Source organism: Bufo gargarizans, chromosome 7, assembly GCF_014858855.1.
Source record: "Bufo gargarizans isolate SCDJY-AF-19 chromosome 7, ASM1485885v1, whole genome shotgun sequence".
Lineage (NCBI taxonomy): Eukaryota > Metazoa > Chordata > Amphibia > Anura > Bufonidae > Bufo > Bufo gargarizans.
In genome coordinates this window covers 134,461,988-134,483,417 of record NC_058086.1, presented here as the reverse complement: position 1 = coordinate 134,483,417, position 21,430 = coordinate 134,461,988, and the positions used below count along the sequence as shown (strand labels likewise).

Below are 21,430 nucleotides of genomic sequence, written 5' to 3'. Positions count from 1 at the left end.
GACAATGGAGCGGGAGTGAAGCGCTTGCCATTACTGCCGCTCCGTGGTCTCCTGCTGGCCCGCAATACTCACCTTTCCAGTAGGGGGCCTCCGGACACTCCACAGCACATCCATGGTCCCCCGCTGCACTGACCTTACGTACGCACGCCGTGACCTGACGCACTGTGTGAAGTCAGACGCAGAGCAGCGCGAAACGATGGAGTGTTGGCGGCACCCCTGCAGGAAAGGTAAGTTGGAGCGACTAATGCCGGGAACCCCTGCAGCCCTAAACTAATGACGACAGATCCCCTTAAGGCCACATGCACACATTAGGTTTTTCAACGAAGATTTCTGTTCGGAAAACCGCAGCATATTACAGTACCAGGAAAGTGGACGAGATTGCGCTAATTTCATGTAGACTTTGCAGAGTTTTCAGTGCGGAAACTGACCTGCTGTGCAGATTTCTAAATCTGCAGCATGTCAATTATGTTTGTGGTTTTAGCTGCGCATTTCTCCCTTTTCAATGGAAGGTGAGACCTGCAGCAAATCCACACCAAAAACTGCTGCTAGACACTGCTGCAGAAACACATAAATCTGCATGAATATTTGTGCGGCTCTTATGTGCGTTCACCCGCACCCGTGTGCAGGTGGCCCAAGGAAACCACCGGGTCACGCTCTTTAACGGACAGAGCCAATTGTGTATTGAACAGCTCAAGTGCATGCTGAGAAGTCCTGATATTCATGAGCTGCTGACACTTTCAGTTGGAATAAAACGGTTGATCAGCAGCAGGAGGAGGGAGAGCCGCGAGCTCATGGATGAGGACTCAGCATGCGCTGGAGCCGTTAGGACTTAGAGCTGATTCACAGGACCGAGCTTAGTCCAGAAAACAAGAGCCACGCGTCACATCACATCTCCTGAACTGACCGTATTATACCGACTTTTGATAGTCAGTTTCTATCCAATTGTGGCACTATTGCACTGTGCTCACGTGCATATTGTGAGTACAGTACAGCAGAGCTGCTATCAGATAGGAACAAACTATCATATTTACTAGGATACAGTCAGTTACGGTCAGGACTGTATCCTAGTATGTTATAGAGCAGGAGGAGCTCAGCAACTATATAGGTTGTATTTAATTCCTTTAAATCTCTGCTCATTCAGGGCTTTGAAGTCCAGGAGACGGTACCATCACTGATTGACAGCCTTCCCTCTGACTGTGTATACAGAAAAAGCTGTCAATTATTGACGTGAAAGACCAGAATGAGCAGGAATTTAAATGTACACCTTATACTGAATATTTATAATACAGTGGGAGTCTTGCGGACCACACCAACATACACTGATAATTTGTGGATACACACTAAAAGAGGCTGCCAATCATCATATGGGAGGGTAAGCAGGACTCTTTTTTCCTAGGAGTCCGGTCAGGATTTCCTCTGCGTATAAACCTGTCACCGAGCTCTGCTTCTCGCCGTCATCTCCTGATCTCAGGTAAGGCAGCAGACATCACCTAACTGGTTCTCTTTCAATGGGTCTACCCACAATACACACTTATCCCTACTTCACTGTATGGGACAGTTGGAGACAGCAGATTAGAGCGCACTGCCATCTCCAGCACTCTAAGTTAATGGAATGGGAGCAAACATGCTGAAGATGGAGCCCGTCACAGGACGTAGGACCCCTGTTCTCATGATTAGTGGGGATCCCAGCAGTAAGACATTTACTGGATGATAGAAAAGTATATAAAACAGTCCCTTAAATATAAATCTGGGGCCAACACTTGATTGGATATGAGATTTTACTGTATTTCGAGGTGTTCTTCATAGATTTACCTGAATGAGCTTGCTGCACTTGCTTGCTCACACGTTGTGTAAGGGTTGGTTTGCAGATCTGCACTTTCTTAGCTTGGGTGGCAGCATTCTCTAAGGAGTCACTGGATGCAACTGAAACGTCCCTAGAAATTTCCTCGCTTCTCCTCTTGTGACCACAGATGGACTTGGGTTTAGATACTTTCACAGATGATTCAGAACTGCTGACAGAACTTGGTAGGCTTTGAGCTGAAACATCTGGAACATTTATGACCGGCAAATCTGAAAGCAGAATGACCCGAGAGTCAACACTCCCGTCTGATTCAATGTTCCTCAGTCTTCTGCGGGACTTCAGCGGGGCTTTATGTTGCATTTCAATACGATCCCCTGCCTTTACTTTCACTACAGTTGCTGTGGATATGGTTGGCTTTACAGGATCTTTGGTGCCAGGTTCATCATTGGTCAGCAGAGGTTTAGGCTGATTTTCAATGTCATCCTTAGCCTTTACATTTGTAACGGCATCTGATATTATGGGCAGTTTTGTAAGATACTTCATGTCCGTTACATCTTCATTTATTAGAGACTGAAGTCTATGCTCACTGTTGTCTCGTACCTTTATAACAGTGGCAGATATTACAGGTGGTTTTCCAGGATTTATGGTACCAGTTATATCATCTAGTGGAGACTGTGGTCTTTGCTGCTTTCCACTGCCACCCCCAGCCTTCCCCTTTATAACGGTGTATGGTATGATGGGTGGCTTTGCATGACTCTTTGGAACAATTTTGCCATTTCTCAAGTCAACAAATCTTTCTTTTGGCTTTTTCACACAGATTGTTAGCTTGGAGCCAACAGGTTCAAGAGCCTTGATGGTTCCATCAGCTACTTTGTGGTCACTATATCCACTTGTAGATCGGGTCACTGTCACCTCTTCTTGGATAACAGAATATTTACCAGGTGGTGTACTTAAGTAGAATGCATTAAAAGCTGCTGAGTCAGCCTGAGGTGTGAGCAAATTGTCCTTCACAAACTGATCTGGTGACAGAATTGGAGTCTGTGGACCTGCAGTTAGATACTCGTCTGAAACCACATAGCTATTATTTACAAAGGAGTCTGGGCTTAAGATGTCCGTTTGTGGGGTCTTCAAAACTGATGGCGGAGTCCAGCTTCTGGAGAGGACACTTCTGCTGTGTTCATGTGAAGACTCTTGAAAGGAACAAGTCGTTTGTGACTGTTTCACTGTAACCTCAGTTTTGCAGAACTCGGTAGGAGACAATACAGGGTAAGCTGTACACTCATGGATTATACTAGGGGTACAAATAAAATGGCCCTGCTGGCCAGATACAGGGTTAATTGGAGACATTGACACTTTATCTATCCTCTGTTCACTTAGCGTCCACTCTTCTTCAATAAACCTGTCTCCCTGGACAGTAGATATACTGGTGACCTCCTCACCGGCCTCCCTGTACTCTGTAGTACACAGAACAGAATAGGTTTTTGACCTCCTTAGTGATCCGGGAGTAAATGACTGCAGCTGGGTGGCAAGTGGACTGACCAGGCCGGCCACAACTCTATTTTCTGAGCTTCGTCTGGACTCTCTCGCTGAAGAGGGACTGTTCACTGGTTTGGTTAGATTTTCACAGGAGTGTAGAGGGCTTCGTGTCCTCTGTAATGTCCCATCACCACTTTTGTGTGGCAATTTGATGGTTTTGTTTTTTGCATTAGAACAAGAAACTTTCTTCAGATCAGAAGCTTTGGATCCCACTGGAGAGTATTTCTTTTTCACGGTATTCCATCTGCTTCTCTGAAAGACATTGTACAGATGAGATACTCTAATATTGGAATGTAACAAAACTTGAAAAAAAATATATTATTTTTTTAAAGGAAGGTTGTAGAAAATGTTTACTTCCTCTTTAAAGAGGACCTTTCACTTGTATAAACTATGTGAACTGAGTATGCTGCCATATAGAGCGGCGCCCGGGGATCTCACTGCACTTACTATTATCCCCGGGCGCCGCTCCGTTCTCCCGTTATAGGCTCCGGTACCTTTGCTCCTTAAGTTATAGTAGGAGGGTCTTCTCTTGTCCTGGGGGCGTCTCCTTCTCCTAGGCTGCAGCGCTGGCCAATCGCAGCGCACAGCCTAGGAGAAGGAGACGCCCAGTGGACAAGGGAAGACCCGCCTACTATAACTTAAGGAGCAAAGGTACCAGAGCCTATAACGGGAGAACGGAGCGGCGCCCGGGGATAATAGTAAGTGCAGCGAGATCCCCGGGCGCCGCTCTATATGGCAGCATACTCAGTTCACATAGTTTATACAAGTGAAAGGTCCTCTTTAATAATGAACACTACCACCTCACGGCCACTATGTGAGAAACTAGATTGGATGCTGCTAACAAATTCAGAACGTGACCATCTTCCAAATTATTTAAAAAGGAACCCATCAACAGTTTTGACCAAGCTAAACTGCTGACAACACAAGGTAGGGCCTGGAGTCAGCAACACGGGAATTGTGTGTATATGAGGGGCTGGGGCAGTTTGTTGTTAAATGGAATCGTTCAATTGTTTTGACCATGCAAAACTGCTGACAGCACTTGGTAGGGGCTGGAGAGAGCAGGACAAACATATATCTTTGTTGACTTTTTATTAAAGTAAGTTTTATTCTGCTAGGTTCTGCTCCTGCAAGTGCACTGAAGGCGGAGCTTTACTGTGAAGTACTCTGTACCAAGCTGCCCATCTGCTCTGAGTAACAGCTGTAGCATCCAACCGGGAGACCACTAAAGTTGTCACTTGCAGCAGAGGGGGGGGGGGGGGGGGCTGTGAAGCAGTTCATAGTGAAGCTCCACCTTCAGTGCACTTAAGGAGAAGAATCTGTCAGAATACAACAAAGTGTAAGAGCAGTTTCATTTTTTATACCCTAATGGTATAGTAAACCCTGCTGTATAAATGCTTTTGTGCTTTAAAGGGAATCTGTCACATGGTTTGAGCATATTAAGGTGTTACTACTGCCATGTACAATAAAATACCTTATTTCTTGCTTTAGTCTTCATTTTTTGTTTCATGGTTTTATTAGCGATAAAATACACTTTTTATGTTATGCAAATGTCCAAGGTGCCCAGAGGAGCGTTATTATCCTTCTCTGGAGCCCAGTAAATGTGTCACTGGCCATGCGCCAAGCCCAGTGATAAATTTAAAGAGGACCTTTCACTAGAATAAAACATCTAAACTAACTATTCAGACATGGAGAGCGGCGCCCAGGGATCTCCCTGCACTTACCGCTTCGTTCTCCCGGTATAGCCTCCGGTATCTTCAGCTCATAGCCCTGCGATTGGCCAGCGCTACAGCATGGGAGAAGGAGACGCCGGCAGGTTCCCCTGGGTGGAGGATAACTATGAAGAGAACATAACGGGAGAACGGAGCGGCGCCCAGGTATAACAGTAAGTGCAGGGAGATCCCTGGGCGGCGCTCTACATGTCTGTATCGTTAGTTTCGATGTTTTATTCTAGTGAAAGGTCCTCTTGAAAGCTATTGCCCTCAGGAGCTTCTACATCGCGCAGGCAGTCCACGGTACTGCACTTGCGTGAGATTTCACATAGCGGATTGGGGGGGGGGGGGCACAGCAAAGAGTTCGAGTGTGGGCGGTTACGTATGCTGGAAGAGGCGTGCTTGGGCTCTAAAGGCAGGCTGGGCACTGTACGGGGGAGTTACTGGGCTCCAGAGAAGGATAATAACGCCCCTCTGGGCACCTTGGAAACTCATTTGCATAACATAAAACACAGATTCCCTTTAAAATGTAATTATTTTCAGTTTTACCTGATAATACCTCCCACAAATGTGTGCTACTTTCCTATTCTGCAGCCTCTTCTCACAGTGCTGTGCAGCCCTGAGTGCCCGAGCTCTGGCAGAAAGTGGAGGGCTGCTTTAGATGGTGATCTCCTGAATGGTAGCAGCTAGAAACATGCCACTGGTCTTGTTTGAGCTGACATTCCAGAAAGGAGAATAATCGCGGGTAAACCCTGCTTTACTTTCAGCTTCATTCACAGCATCCCGATTTCTATCAGTGATCTCTTCTCCTGTACTGAACATACTGCTGTCATTCTGGTATTGTCTGAAAGCTTGGAATGTCAAATACAAAGCCCATATCTCTGGTACCAAACCAGAGAACTGAGCAGCTAAAGCAGCCGCCCCCTCCCTGTCAGTGTGCAGGAGAATGAAGGAGCAGCTGCAGAGCCGACAGGTGACTTTTAAAAGGCTAAAACAAATGCTTACTGATTTCATGTAATTGCAGGGCTTGTCTCTGGTTAGCTGGATGTGGGAGGATGCACACTGCTCTGTTGTAGTGGGGGAAGTTATCTGCATTCTGATCAGTCTCGTCTGTCTCTGGTTAGCTGTATGTGAGAGGATACACACTGCTCTGGGGTAATGGGGGAGTTATCTGCATTCTGATTGGTCCTGCTAGTTCATGTGAGGAGAGCAATGGCTTATGGGAAGTGAGGGAAATATGGGATGGCCCCAAGGACATGGCAAAGATCACCACAGGAAGTTCAGCAGAGGCAATCTTAGGAAGATGCTGAAATGGAGGCACAGAGAAATATGGTTGCTAAGGGCTGAATACAGACATCAGAAAGGTAAAATTAACTGAAAAATCCAGCTTCATGAAAATCTTCCCTTCAGCATCACATATTTTAGGAATTTTATTTTTGGTAGTGAAATGGTAGTTAAACTTTAATATAATAAAAAGCATGTCCTGCTGTCCCCAGCCCCCACCTAGTGCTGTCAGCAACTTTACACAGTCAGAAAACTGCTGACAGATTCCCTTTAAGGCTGAACTGACATGTGTAGCCTTACCTCAGACCCTGTGTAAACGGTTTTATTTTTCTCCAACATTTTGAAAATACACATTTATCCATTCGGTTGTACCTTTTTTTTCACTGGGAGCTCCGCACGTCCCAACAATACGGCCTGGTGCTTCACAACATCGTTTAGAAGAAATGTGACCAGTTCTCGGATTCCTCCTTCTTCTAAGGGGGTCCATGTGATAGTCAGCGGCAGCGTTTCAAGAGGCTGCACAAGAAAAGATCAAAATAAAGTCATAAGAATTGAGAACATTTTTGAATAGTGTTCTGTGGGTGATAAGTAAGCGCATGGGGGGCTAGCAGGGGAAGGATCAGACTTGGATTTAAACATGCCCGATCCTGATGTTCTCCCTCAGGAGAGATAAGCTGCCGCCAGAAGATTTGGAACACACGCACAACCTTGGTCAGGGTGCTTTACTTTTTACATAGATACACTTACATTCTTTCTGTGAGGGGCAACAACAAGCAAAAAAACAGGAGCACACTCAGAGCCCTTCATCAGAGGAGAACATCCAGAAGTCTCCAAAACATATAAAAGGGGTTCTGTGGGATTTTTATACTGACGGACCATGGTATTGAAGAGGACGGGAGTAGTGCTGCAGAAACCAGCAGCCTCCACTACACGGTGGACTGAGCTGTGCAGTCCCGAAGCTACCGCAGAACAGCCGATTGCTGCGGATGCTGGGAGTTGGAGCCTCGCTGATCAAATACTGATGATCTATCCTAAAGACAGGCTGTCAACATAAAAATCCCAGACTAACCCTTTAACCACTTCAACCCCGCTAGCTGAAACCCCCTTCGTGACCAGGCCACTTTTTACACTTCTGCACTACACTACTTTCACCGTTTATCGCTCGGTCATGCAACTTACCACCCAAATGAATTTTACCTCCTTTTCTTCTCACTAATAGAGCTTTCATTTGGTGGTATTTCATTGCTGCTGACATTTTTACTTTTTTTGTTATTAATCAAAATGTAAAAAAATTTTTGCAAAAAAATGACATTTTTCACTTTCAGCTGTAAAATTTTGCAAAAAAACAGACATCCATATATACATTTTTCGCCAAATTTATTGTTCTACATGTCTTTGATAAAAAAAAAAAATGTTTGGGCAAAAAAAATAAAAAATGGTTTGGGTAAAAGTTATAGCGTTTACACACTATGGTACAAAAATGTGAATTTCCTCTTTTTGAAACAGCTCTGACTTTCTGAGCACCTGTCATGATTCCTGAGGTTCTACAATGCCCAAACAGTAGAAAAACCCCACAAATGACCCCATTTCGGAAAGTAGACACCCTAAGGTATTCGCTGATGGGCATAGTGAGTTCATAGAACTTTTTATTTTTTGTCACAAGTTAGCGGAAAATGATGATTTTTTTTTTTCTCTTTTTTCCTTACAAAGTCTCATATTCCACTAACTTGCGACTAGGGCTGCAGTAAACGAATATTTTTGTAATCGAGTATTCTATCGATTATATTTCTCGATTCATCGAGTAATCTAATAAGAAAAAGCTACTTAAAATAACGTACGTAATTAGGTATGTATAAAGTTATTGGTTTGAAGGGGTTAATAACTTTATACATGCCTAATGCCAAGGTGCTTCCATTAACCCCTCCAAACCAATAACTTTATACATGCCCATTGGGTTTGGAGGGGTTAATGGAAGCACCTTGGCATTAGGCATGTATAAAGTTATTGGTCTGAAGAGGTTAATGAAAGCACCTTGGAGGTGCCTTCATTAACCCCTCTCTAAACCAATAACTTTATACATGCCAAGGTGGTGCTTGCAGCCTCCATTAACCACTCTCCATCTGCCTCCCCCCAGCCTCTGATCTGCTTGCCCCCAGCCTCTGATCTGGCCCCCCCCCCAGCCTCTGATCTGCCTCCCCCCCCTCCCCCCAGCCTCTGATCTGCCTCCCCCCCCCCCCTCCCCCCAGCCTCTGATCTGCCTCTCCCCCCAGCCTCTGATCTGCCTCTCCCCCCAGCCTCTGATATGCCCCCTCTGGTAACGCAACCCCCCCTCCCCAGTATTTAATCATTGGTGGCAGTGGCCACAGGGTCCCCCTCATCATTGGTGGCAGTGTCAGTTCCGATCGGAGCCCCAGCAGTGTAATGCTGGGGCTCCGATCGATCGGTTACCATGGCAGCCAGGAGTCACGCTACTGAAGCCCTGGCTGCCATGGTATGTTAGCAGTGAGCAGAGAGCAGCGCATTATACTCACGTGCGCTGTGGCCGCCGGTCGCTCCTTCTGTCTGTGCGGCGGATTGCTAATGCTTACAGCATTAGCAATGCGCCGCACAGACCTATGAGAAGGAGCGACCGCCGGCCACAGCGCACGTGAGTATAATGCGCTGCTCTCTGCTCACTACTAACATACCATGGCAGCCAGGACTTAAGAGCGTCCTGGCTCCCATGGTAACCGATCGGAGCCCCAGCATTACACTGCTGGGGCTCCGATCGGAACTGACACTGCCACCAATGATGGGGGGGGAGGAGGGGGACCCTGTGGGATATGGCCGGCACATTCATTGGTGGTGCAGTGGCCACAGTCCCTCCCCTCCCCTCCTCCTCCTACTTGGTCTTCAGCGGCAGCTGCGCACAGTGGGGAGGGAGAGACTCCCTCCTCCTCCTCCCTCAGCTGTGCCGGCCGCTCAGTCCTGCCTCTCTGGCTCCGGAGGACACGGAAGCGGTGAGTGAGACGCTTATTTCACTCCCGCTCCGTGATCACGTGATCTGAACGATTCATCGATGCAGGGAAACTGCATCGATGAATTTTTTGACTCGATTTAATCGAGTTATTCGAATAATCGTTTCAGCCCTACTTGCGACAAAAAATAAAAAAATTCTAGGAACTCGCCATGCCCCTCACGGAATACCTTGGGGTGTCTTCTTTCCAAAATGGGGTCACTTGTGGCGTAGTTATACTGCCCTGGCAATTTAGGGGCCCATATGTGTGAGAAGTACTTTGCAATCAAAATCTGTAAAAAATGACCGGTGAAATCCGAAAGGTGCACTTTGGAATATGTGCCCCTTTGCCCACCTTGGCAGCAAAAAAAGTGTCACACATCTGGTATCGCCGTACTCAGGAGAAGTTGGGGAATGTGTTTTGGGGTGTCATTTTACATATACCCATGCTGGGTGAGAGAAATATCCTGGCAAAAGACAACTTTTCCAATTTTTTTATACAAAGTTGGCATTTGACCAAGATATTTATCTCACCCAGCATGGGTATATGTAAAATGACACCCCAAAACACATTCCCCAGCTTCTCCTGAGTACGGCGATACCAGATGTGTGACACTTTTTTGCAGTCTAGATGCGCAAAGGTGCCCAAATTCCTTTTAGGAGGGCATTTTTAGACATTTGGATCCCAGACTTCTTCTCACGCTTTAGGGCCCCTAAAAAGCCAGGGCAGTATAAATACCCCACACGTGACCCCACATTGGAAAGAAGACACCCCAAGGTATCCAATGAGGGGCCTGGCAAGTTCATAGAAATTTTTTTTTTTCACATAAGTTAGCGGAAATTGATTTTTTTTTTGTTTTTTCCTCACAAAGTCTCACTTTCCGCTAACTTAGGACAAAAATTTAAATCTTTCATGGACTCAATGTGCCCCTCAGCAAATACCTTGGGGTGTCTTCTTTCCAAAATGGGGTTAGTTGTGGGGTGTTTGTACTGCCCTGGCATTTGAGGGTCTCCGCAATCATTACATGTATGGCCAGCATTAGGAGTTTCTGCTATTCTCCTTATATTGAGCATACAGGTAATGAGATTTTTTTTTCCGTTCAGCCTCTGGGCTGAAAGAAAAAAAAAAATGAACGGCACAGATTTCTTCATTCGCATCGATCAATGTGGATGACAAAATCTCTGCCAAAAAAAAAAAAAAAGGAGGGGGAAGGCGTCTGCCAGGACATAGGAGCTCCGCCCTACATCCATACCCACTTAGCTCGTATGCCCTGGCAAACCAGATTTCTCCATTCACATCAATCGATGTGGATAAATAAATCACAGGCCGCAACGCAATAATTTTATTAACTTTGGAACAGAATATATAAACTTTAACTTTTTTAACTGAACATTAACCTTTTTGCTTACTGGTGTTTTGTTTTTTTTACCTTTATAGAACAAACCTCTCCTTCCCCATGGGTCAATGTGCAAAGCGCAAATCGCCCAAAGATGTGGCGAAGTGCGTTATGCACTTTGTCCCAGGTGAAAGGAGACGTTTGCAGCAGCTCTGTGAGTGAATGGGCCCTAATAGCCCTGTGTGCCTGTCCTGGTGAGATGATCCCTATGCTAATAGTGTACCTGTGAGTGGTACTTCCGGAAACAATCTCCAAAGCATAGGGCAGGGTGGTCAGGACAGTCAGGACAGAAATAGCGGGTGTCACGCCTTATTCCACTCCTGCTACAGACACGACATCTTTTTCGGGGTGACTGTTGGGTTGAGGTACCAGGAACGACATTGGGGAAATGTCGCTCGTGTAGACGGCTAACTACACTGGTGGATGGGGCCACGGAACCTCCTGGGTACAGGAGGTTCTCGATGATCTCTTCCTGAAATTTGAGGAAGGATCCAGTTCTCCCAGCCTTACTGTAGAGAACAAAACTATTGTACAGAGCCAATTGAATTAAATATACAGACACCTTCTTATACCAGCGTCTGGTTCTGCGGGAAACGAAATACGGAGACAACATCTGGTCATTGAAGTCCACCCCTCCCATGAGCAAATTATTGTCGTGGACTAAGAGGGGCTTTTCAATGACACGGGTTGCTCGCTCAATTTGTATTGTCGTGTCTGCGTGAATGGAGGAGAGCATGTAAACGTCACACTTGTCTCTCCATTTCACCGCGAGCAGTTCTTCGTTACACAGTGCGGCCCTCTGCCCCCTTGCAAGACGGGTGGAGCCGGTCAAAAGCAGGGTGGCCTCTGGGATGGGAGGCAGGTGTTGTCGCTAAAGTGCAGGAAACGCAGGATGGTCTCAAATCGTGTCCTGGACATAGCAGCAGAGAACATGGGCATGTGATGAATTGGGTTCGTGGACCAATATGACCGCAATTCATGCTTTTTAGTTAGACCCATGTTGAGGAGAAGGCCCAGAAAAGTTTTAATTTCGGAAACTTGGACTGGTTTCCACCGGAAAGGCTGGGCATAAAAGCTTCCCGGGTTAGCAGTTATAAATTGTGTGGCATACCGGTTTGTTTCGGCCACAACTATGTCTAAAAGCTCCGCAGTCAAGAACAGCTCAAAAAATCCCAGGGCCGAACCGATCTGAGCTGTCTCAACCCGAACTCCAGACTGGGCAGTGAAAGGGAAAACTACAGGTGCGGCTGAAGTTGGGGACTGCCAATCAGGGTTTGCCAGCACCTCAGGGATTCTAGGGGCTCTATGGGCACGTCTTTGCGGTGGCTGCGACGGGGTCACTACTGCACGTGCCACCGTACCAGCTTCAACTGCCCTTCCGGTGCTCGCTACTTCACCAGGTTGTACGGCAGTGCTGGTACTAGGTCCAGGGAGGGCTGGGCTGCTGGTGTATGCCTCACCACGTAATCCGACAGCACCAGCCCCACTCTGCTGCTCTTGAAGCGGATCCTGCGCAACCTGTGGTCTAGCGACATGGGGCCGGGTACGCCTGCTGCTATCAGGGACCTCAGCCTCCTCGTCCGAACTTTGGGTCAGAGAGCCACTGCTTTCTACAGGTTCGTATTCTGACCCGCTGGATTCATCAGATGAGGGTTCCCATTCCTCATCCGACTGGGTCAGAAGCCTGTAGGCCTCTTCAGAAGAACACCCCCTGTTTGACATTTGGGCAACTAAATTAAAGGGGTATTCCCTGAGACTACCCAAGAAAAAAAAAAAGCAAGCCTGTCTTACAAATGGGAGGCTAGCGAAGTACCGGAGGCCGTTGCGGTTGATAAAAAAAATATCAAAACTGATTTTTTTATCGCCGCAGTGCGTGTAAAGTGATTGTGCAGTGATAAAAAAATAATAATTTTTGTCACTGCGGTGGGGCGGGCGTGGGTGAACGCACGTGTGGGCGACCGATCAGGCCTGATCGGGCAAACACTGCGTTTTGGGTGGAGGGCGAACTAAAGTGACACTAGTACTATTATAGATCTGACTGTGATCAGTTTTGATCACTTCCAGATACTATAAAAGTACAAATGCTGATTAGCGATACGCTAATCAGCGAATCAGTGACTGCGGTGCGGTGGGCTGGGCGCTAACTGATCGCTAACTACCTAACCAAGGGGCCTAAACTATACTGAAACCTAACGGTCAATACCAGTGAAAAAAAGAAGTGACAGTTTACACTGATCACTTTTTTCCTTTCACTAGTGATTGACAAAGGGGTGATCAAAGGGTTAATTGGGGTTCAGGGGGGTGATCTGGGGCTAGTATGATGTGTTTGGTGTACTCACTGTGTAGCCTGCTCCTCTGCTGGATCCAACCGACGAAAAGAACCAGCAGAGGAGCAGGCAGCCATATAACAGATCATATTTACAAATATGATCTGCTATCTGGCACTCTGATTGGATTTTTTAAAAATCATCAGCTTGCCAGCCGCGATCATTGGCTGGCAAGCTGATGATGAAATACTCCTTGACGAAATGCCGGCCCGAACTGCGTCATCTCGCGTCTCGCGAGATGACGCGTATATGCGTGACTGTGCGCAGCGCTGCCGCCTCCAGTACGCACATCTGCGTTAGGCGGTCCGGAGGCGGTTAAAAGGGTTGCCCAACTTATATGAAAATGTCCCAGTGAGCTAAGAACTATAGATCAGATACTTCCCACAATTTCCAGTCCGCACCTCCAGCCTGTGCTTACAGACTTCAGTGGTGTTGTAGCCATATACGCACATGACTACTGCAGCCAATCACTGGCCTCAGCAGTCTCATGCTATGTACAGTACCACAGAGTCCAGTGACTGGCTGCAGCAGTCAAGTACTGAATACAGCTTGTCACTGCTGCAGTAAACATAGAACAGAGGCGAGGACCTGATTTAGTGGCGAGCGTCCGATCTTTATTTTATCACCTTCTCTTTTAAGTGAAGGTTTATTCAACAGAACAAGACCATACAGCACACAAAGAAGTGCAGATCCAAACAAATGGCGTACGGTCAGAGCAGACAAGTGCCATGCAGAAGGCTTGGGGCACACAGACTACATAGTATATGGCAGTATACGGTACCTGCAACCATTTCAACACAGAGCGCCCCCGCAACAAGTATACTTCTACATTTATAATATACCAAGGGCAGTAGAGAACCTGAAGACAGGAACCCTAAGTTTAGGGAGGGGGGAAACAGGTAATAAGATAAAAAAAAGGTGGGATATGTATAAAAAGGAAGGAGAAGAAAGAAGAGAAGGCCTATGAGGTCAATAGAGTTGGTGGCCGTACTGGACAATGAAGGAACCCAAATCACAAGTCTCAACAAACCAGTCAGGGCACCGCATGTCACAGGTTTATAAAGTGGGAACAGCTGATCCAGGCAGATTCGGAACATCATCCACTAACCCAAAGAGACACTTTGGAGTGTAATATCCTAGCCCTGTGGTGGCTAACCTCCAGCTGTGGTAAAACTACAACTCCCAAGATGTACACTTGCTTGGCTGTTCTCAGAACTCCACAGAAATGAAAGGAGCATGCTGGGAGTCGTAGTGTCACCACAGCTGGAGTGCCGGAGGATAGCCATCGCTGCTCCAGGGGCAGTCAGGAGAGTCTCCATAAATTCACGTACCTCTCCCCAAACATATGCAGCATCAGCCCCCCGACCTCTAGGACATCCATCACATGAAGTCTGTGTGTAATATAACCTCAAAGGGGTTCTCCGGGCTTTTAATATTGACTATCAGATTGGTGGGGTCTGACACCCGGCACCCCTGCGGATCGGCGGTATTAGGAGATGGTGAGCGCAGTGCACCTGCCGTCTCCTGAATTTCTTCTCGCTGCCATGTCTATGGCAAAACAGCAGCAGGAAGACAGGGGACGGCACGTGCACTGCGCTCGCCATCTCCGAATACAGCTGATCTGCAGGGGTGTCAGACCCAACCGATCTGATATCGATGACAGGTCGTCAATATTAAAAGCCCGGAGAACCCCTTTAAAGGGGTTGTATTGCTTCTGCAAATGGCCTACATATAGATAAAGTTAATACAAGGCACTTACTAACGTATTGTCCATATTGCCTCCTTTGCTGGCCGGATTCATTGTTCCATCACATTATATACTGCATGTATCCAAGTGTTACGACCACCCTGCAATCCAGCAGTTAGTGGTCGTGTTTGCACACTATAGGAGAAAGCGCTTGCTGTTTTCTATATAGTGTGCCAGCACGACCACTACTGCTCGCCCAGGATGTAGAATATCAGGGGTATGTTGGACAACTGAGCCCAGACCCCGCAGATAACAGGCAGGTCCCTATGCAAACACTACGGCCTCATGTACACATGCGGTTTCTGTTTTTCAGTCCACAAAACCACAGATCTGCAAAATCCAGATCCCGGCCATGCATATGCCTCCACGAGTGTCAGTATGCACTCTGCCTCCGGCATTCTATTCGGTACAGACAGGTTGCTGGTCCTGCCCAGACAGCAGTTATGTGACAACTCCGTAAAACTAAAAGTGGTTTGTACAAAAGGTAGCAGTGCCCACCAGCGCCCAGGGCTGTCAGAGGCTCCGTCAGCAGCAGGAGGAACAGCCTGCATGCAGTGTGAACAGAGCCCGAGCAATGCTGCGGTTCTCCCTAAGTGATGCTTCCTATCACACATAACATACACACTGTGGGGAGGCTGTCGTGCATGCTGGGAGTTGTAGTCCCACAACAGCCGGCCGGCCCGTGTCCCTCACATACCGGTACGAGGAGCTCCGTCTCCGGCACGCTGAAGCCTCGGTGCTGCGGCAGCTTGTTCACGGTCACATAAGCCGGGTCCGCCGAGGGATTCTGCAGCAAAAGAACCGCACTGCGGGCGGAACCAGGGCGAACACAGCCGAAGCTGAGGAACGGCGGCCGGGAGAAGTGCTGTGAGGGACAGCACGGCTGCGTCCTCCGGGAGCGGCTTCTGCCCCACTGCCGCCGGGGGCGATATATTCAGCATGTCGCCGCGGTCCGTGCTCAGGTCCTCGCTCTCACGCCTGCCATAGACCTCTCCAGTCTCTACCTGCAACCCCGACCTGCCACAGATTTGAAAATGCGAAGACCTCTGATAGGTCCAACGGTAACATTCTCCCCGCCTACTTCCTCGGCTCATCCAATAGTGACATGCGGTGGAGGAATGTTCAGCCAATCATAGCGCATAGCATTTCGGATAAGGCGGGGCCAAAAGAAAGAACCAATGAGAGGCCGGAGATTTATTCAAAACATGGCATCCGGCGTGTACTCCGGTCACGTCATGGCAACGGGGAAAACAGCAGCACAACAGCGGTGAGGGCGGGTCCCTGAAGCTGTGCGGTATTCGTGCGGTACTGTGCCACAGATGTTCCTGCGGGGTGTTTTTATAGTACAGCAGCGGTTATGTTGTCAGCCACCTGACTGCGGTTATTGACAATCAGAGACGTTACTGTGTGTGGTGCAGCATAGAGAACAGGATTGCTGTGACACACGACAATCAGACATATATAGTACAGACCAAAAGTTTGGACACACCTTCTCATTCAAAGAGTTTTCTATATTTTAATGACTATGAAAATTGTAGATTCACACTGAAGGCATCAAAACTATGAATTAACACATGTGGAATTATATACATAACAAAAAAGTGTGAAACAACAGAAAATATGTCATATTCTAGGTTCTTCAAAGTAGCCACCTTTTGCTTTGATTACTGCTTTGCACACTCTTGGCATTCTCTTGATGAGCTTCAAGAGGTAGTCACCTGAAATGGTCTTCCAACAGTCTTGAAGGAGTTCCCAGAGATGCTTAGCACTTGTTGGCCCTTTTGCCTTCACTCTGCGGTCCAGCTCACCCCAAACCATCTCGATTGGGTTCAGGTCCGGTGACTGTGGAGGCCAGGTCATCTGGCACAGCACCCCATCACTCTCCTCATGGTCAAATAGCCCTTACACAGCCTGGAGGCGTGTTTGGGGTCATTGTCCTGTTGAAAAATAAATGATGGTCCAACTAAACGCAAACCGGATGGAATAGCATGCCGCTGCAAGATGCTGTGGTAGCCATGCTGGTTCAGTATGCCTTCAATTTTGAATAAATGCCCAACAGTGTCACCAGCAAAGCATCCCCACACCATCACACCTCCTCCTCCATGCTTCACGGTGGGGACCAGGCATGTAGAGTCTATCCGTTCACCTTTTCTGCGTCGCACAAAGACACGGTGGTTGGAGCCAAATATCTCAAATTTGGACTCATCAGACCAAAGCACAGATTTCCACTGGTCTAATGTCCATTCCTTGTGTTCTTTAGCCCAAACAAGTCTCTTCTGCTTGTTGCCTGTCCTTAGCAGTGGTTTCCTAGCAGATATTCTACCATGAAGGCCTGATTCACACAGTCTCCTCTTAAAGGGGTTGTCCAGGTTCAGAGCTGAACCTGGACATCCCTCCATTTTCACCCAGGCAGCCCCCCTGACATGAGCATCGGAGCAGTTCATGCTCCGATGCTCTCCTTTGCCCTGCGCTAAATCGCGCAGGGCAAAGGCATTTTTCTGAGTTCCGGTGACATACCGGGCTCTCTATGGGGCTGACAGGCAGCCCGGTGACGTCACCGGCACTGATGGGCGGGATTTGGCTCTGCCCTAGCCAGTAAAACGGCTAGGGCAGAGCTAAAGCCCGCCCCTCAGAGCCGGTGACGTCACCGAACACACTGCTGGGCGGAAGTTACCGCCCGGCAGTGTGTTATTGAAAACACAAGAGCCTGTGCCCTGCGCGATCTAGCGCAGGGCACTGGAGCGCATCGGAGCATAAGATGCTCCGATGCCAGGCTCAGGAGGGCTGCCGGGGTGAAAATAAGGGTATGTCCGGGTTCAGCTCTGAACCCGGACAACCCCTTTAACAGTTGTTCTAGTGATGTGTCTGCTGCTAGAACTCTGTGTGGCATTGACCTGGTCTCTAATCTGAGCTGCTGTTAACCTGCGATTTCTGAGGCTGGTGACTCGGATGAACTTATCCTCCGCAGCAGAGGTGACTCTTGGTCTTCCTTTCCTGGGGCGGTCCGCATGTGAGCCAGTTTCTTTGTAGCGCTTGATGGTTTTTGTGACTGCACTTAGGGACACTTTCAAAGTTTTCCCAATTTTTCGGACTGACTGACCTTCATTTCTTAAAGTAACGATGGCCACTCGTTTTTCTTTACTTAGGGCTCTTTCACACCTGCGTTCTTGTCTTCCGGCATAGAGTTCCGTCGTCAGGGCTCTATGCCGGAAGAATCCTGATCAGTTTTATCCTAATGCATTCTGAATGGAGAGAAATCCGTTCAGGATGCATCAGGATGTCTTCAGTTCCGGAACGGAAAGTTTTTTGGCCGGAGAAAATACCGCAGCATGCTGCGCTTTTTGCTCCGGCCAAAAATCCTGAACACTTGCCTCAAGGCCGGATCCGGAATTAATGCCCATTGAAAGGCATTGATCCGGATCCGGCCTTAAGCTAAACGTCGTTTCGGCGCATTGCTGGATCCGACGTTTAGCTTTTTCTGAATGGTTACCATGGCTGCCGGGACGCTAAAGTCCTGGCAGCCATGGTAAAGTGTAGTGGGGAGCGGGGGAGCAGCATACTTACCGCCCGTGCGGCTCCCGGGGGGCTCCAGAGTGACGTCAGGGCGCCCCAGGCGCATGGATGACGTGTTCGCATGGCACGTCATCCATGCCCATGGGACGCTCTGACGTCATTCTGGAGCGCCCCGGGAGCTGCGCGGACTGTAAGTATACCGATCCTCCGCTCCTACTATGGCAACCGGGACTTTAATAGCGTCCTGGCTGCCATAGTAACACTGAAAGCATTTTGAAGACAGATCCGTCTTCAAATGCTTTCAGTACACTTGCGTTTTTCCGGATCCGGCGTGTACCTCCGGCAAGTGGAGTACATGCCGGATCCGGACAACGCAAGTGTGAAAGAGGCCTTAGCTGCTTTTTTCTTGCCATAATACAAATTCTAACAGTCTATTCAGTAGGACTATCAGCTGTGTATCCACCTGACTTCTCCACAAAGCAACTGATGGTCCCAACCCCATTTATAAGGCAAGAAATCCCACTTATTAAACCTGACAGGGCACACCTGTGAAGTGAAAACCATTTCAGGTGACTACCTCTTGAAGATCATCAAGAGAATGCCAAGAGTGTGCTAAGCAGTAATCAAAGCAAAAGGTGGCTACTTTGAAGAACCTAGAATATGACATATTTTCGGTTGTTTCACACTTTTTTGTTATGTATATAATTCCACATGTGTTAATTCATAGTTTTGATGCCTTCATTGTGAATCTACAATTTTCATAGTCATAAAAATAAAGAAAACTCTTTGAATGACAAGGTGTGTCTAAACTTTTGGTCTGTACTGTATATAGTACATGACAGAACACCGGCACTGCACATGGTGCCAGAGCTCTCCACATTCATTGCTCCCGGAGCCAAAATCCTGAAGACTTGCCGCAATGCCGGATCCGGAATTAATGCCCATTGAAAGACATTGATCCAGATCCGGCCTTAATCCGGATCCGACGTTTAGCTTTTTCTGAATGGTTACCATGGCTGCCGGGACGCTAAAGTCCTGGCAGCCATGGTAAAGTGTAGTGGGGAGCGGGGGAGCAGTATACTTACCGTCCGTGCGGCTCCCGGGGCGCTCCAGAGTGACGTCAGGGCGCCCCACGCGCATGTATGACGTGATCACATGGCACGTCATCCATGCGCATGGGGCGCTCTGACGTCATTCTGGAGCGCCCCGGGAGCCGCACGGACTGTAAGTATACCACTCCCCGCTCCTACTATGGCAACCAGGACTTTAATAGCGTCCTGGCTGCCATAGTAACACTGAACGCAGTTTGAAGACGGATCCGTCTTCAAATGCTTTCAGTACACTTGCGTTTTTCCGGATCCGGCGTGTAATTCCGGCAAGTGGAGTACACGCCGGATCCGGACAACGCAAGTGTGAAAGAGGCACGGGCTGGCCTCCTTCTTTTAAATGTAATTAGCGCGCCAAACAGCGCTGCCAGACTAGTGCCTGACAGTGGGACACGGCCATGCTCGGTGCCCACTTCCCTGGATATTTGCCATGCGCCCCTCCAGGAGCACTGTAAGTACCGGATCGGTTTCCTGATTGGGTCCGTCCCTGTATTTGTATGTTTGTTTCAGGTGATACTTTGGAGCAACGCCATACGCCTGGCTGCAGTAGTAATCAGGCTAGCTTCATCCTGTGGAGTTGTGCCATATGCCTCATTTCAGCAGTTAGGCAGCCAGTAGTTAGTCCAATACTAAGCCCCATGTCCCCTGACGATTCATGGGGTGTTGAGGGAAGTGTCATATTTGAATATATATGTATATATGCCGTGACATATATACATATATATTAGCCCTTGTATATGGGCTCCTCCAGGTGGGATCTGTGGATATGCACAGAGATGTATGTAGGCCCCCTTGGCGACATGCATCTCTGTGTATACGTATTGATGGAAGTTATATGTGTGCCCCCTTTATGCCCCTTTAATATATATATATGTGTGCCCCCTTTATGCCCCTTTAATATATATATATATATATGTGTGTGCCCCCTTGTTATATATATATATATGTGTGCCCCCTTGTTATTGCCCCTTTAATATATATATATATATATATGTGTGCCCCCTTGTTATTGCCCCCTTGATATGTGCCCCCTTTATGCCCCTTTAAGATATATAACATGCCCCCATGTGTAATGTCCGTTCCTATATGCCTATGGATGTGCCCCACGCATCTATAGGCATATATGGCCGGAATCATGCCGCTTGCTGGGAGGAGACCGACAGTTGGACAATCATGTCCAGCGTCGGCCTCTACAAAGGACAGAGGATCAATAGATCCTCTGCCCTTTGTCACCATCTCCGGCCACGCCGGAGATGATGCTCCTAACAGAGACATGGGAACAAAGAGTTCCCATGCCCCTGCGAGTGGCTGACCTCCGGCGCTGTAATTACAGCGCCGGAGGTAAGCGTCCGCTTCACAGGCGGGAGGATCAAAGGATCCCCCCCCTGGAAGCGCGCTCCGAGATCCTCGGGCCGGCGCGGTGACGTCATATCACCGCGCCGGCCCACATATTGAGGCCGGCGGTGCGCATGCGCACGGCGCGAATAGGAAGACTGCGAGCGGGCGCCACCAAGTTTAAATAGACCGGCGGCGCCCCGCTCAGCAGTCAGGTAAGTACACCACCAAGCGATCATCCCCTGGACTGACGAGCCCCCCTGGACGGACGAGCCCCCCTGGACAACGAGCATTAAGTATCATTAACCCCCTGAAATATACCCCCCTGCTGCTGATCTATATACCCCCCCGGCTGCTGATCTATATACCCCCCTGCTGCTACCTATATACCCCCCTGATCTATATACCCCCCTGCTGAGCTATATACCCCCCTGCTGCTACCTATATACCCCCCTGCTGATCTATATACCCCCCTGATACCCCCCTGATCCTGCATTCCCCTGGTTAACCCCTAACCCTCTGTGTTCCCCTATAGCCCCTGTTTCCCCCCCCATAACCTTGGGCTACCCTTACCTTCCCCGGTCCTGAGCCCCCACCCCCTGTGTCTCCCCCAGGATCCCTCTTATTCCCCGCTACCCTGGAATATTGCTACCCCTGTTACCCTGGTTGTGCTTAACCCT

At 48.3% G+C, this 21,430-nt stretch overlaps 1 protein-coding gene across 1 annotated transcript in view; it reads right to left on the bottom strand.

Annotated features, from left to right (window-relative positions):
* The window catches only part of ASPM (assembly factor for spindle microtubules), an 89,259-nt gene extending 73,522 nt beyond the window's left edge, over positions 1–15,737 (bottom strand). The window contains 4 exon segments of the mRNA XM_044300822.1: positions 1,813–3,589; positions 6,703–6,846; positions 15,494–15,661; positions 15,663–15,737. Coding sequence (XP_044156757.1) covers positions 1,813–3,589; positions 6,703–6,846; positions 15,494–15,661; positions 15,663–15,737 — 2,164 coding nt within the window.
* Positions 15,738–21,430: the final 5,693 nt, after the last annotated feature.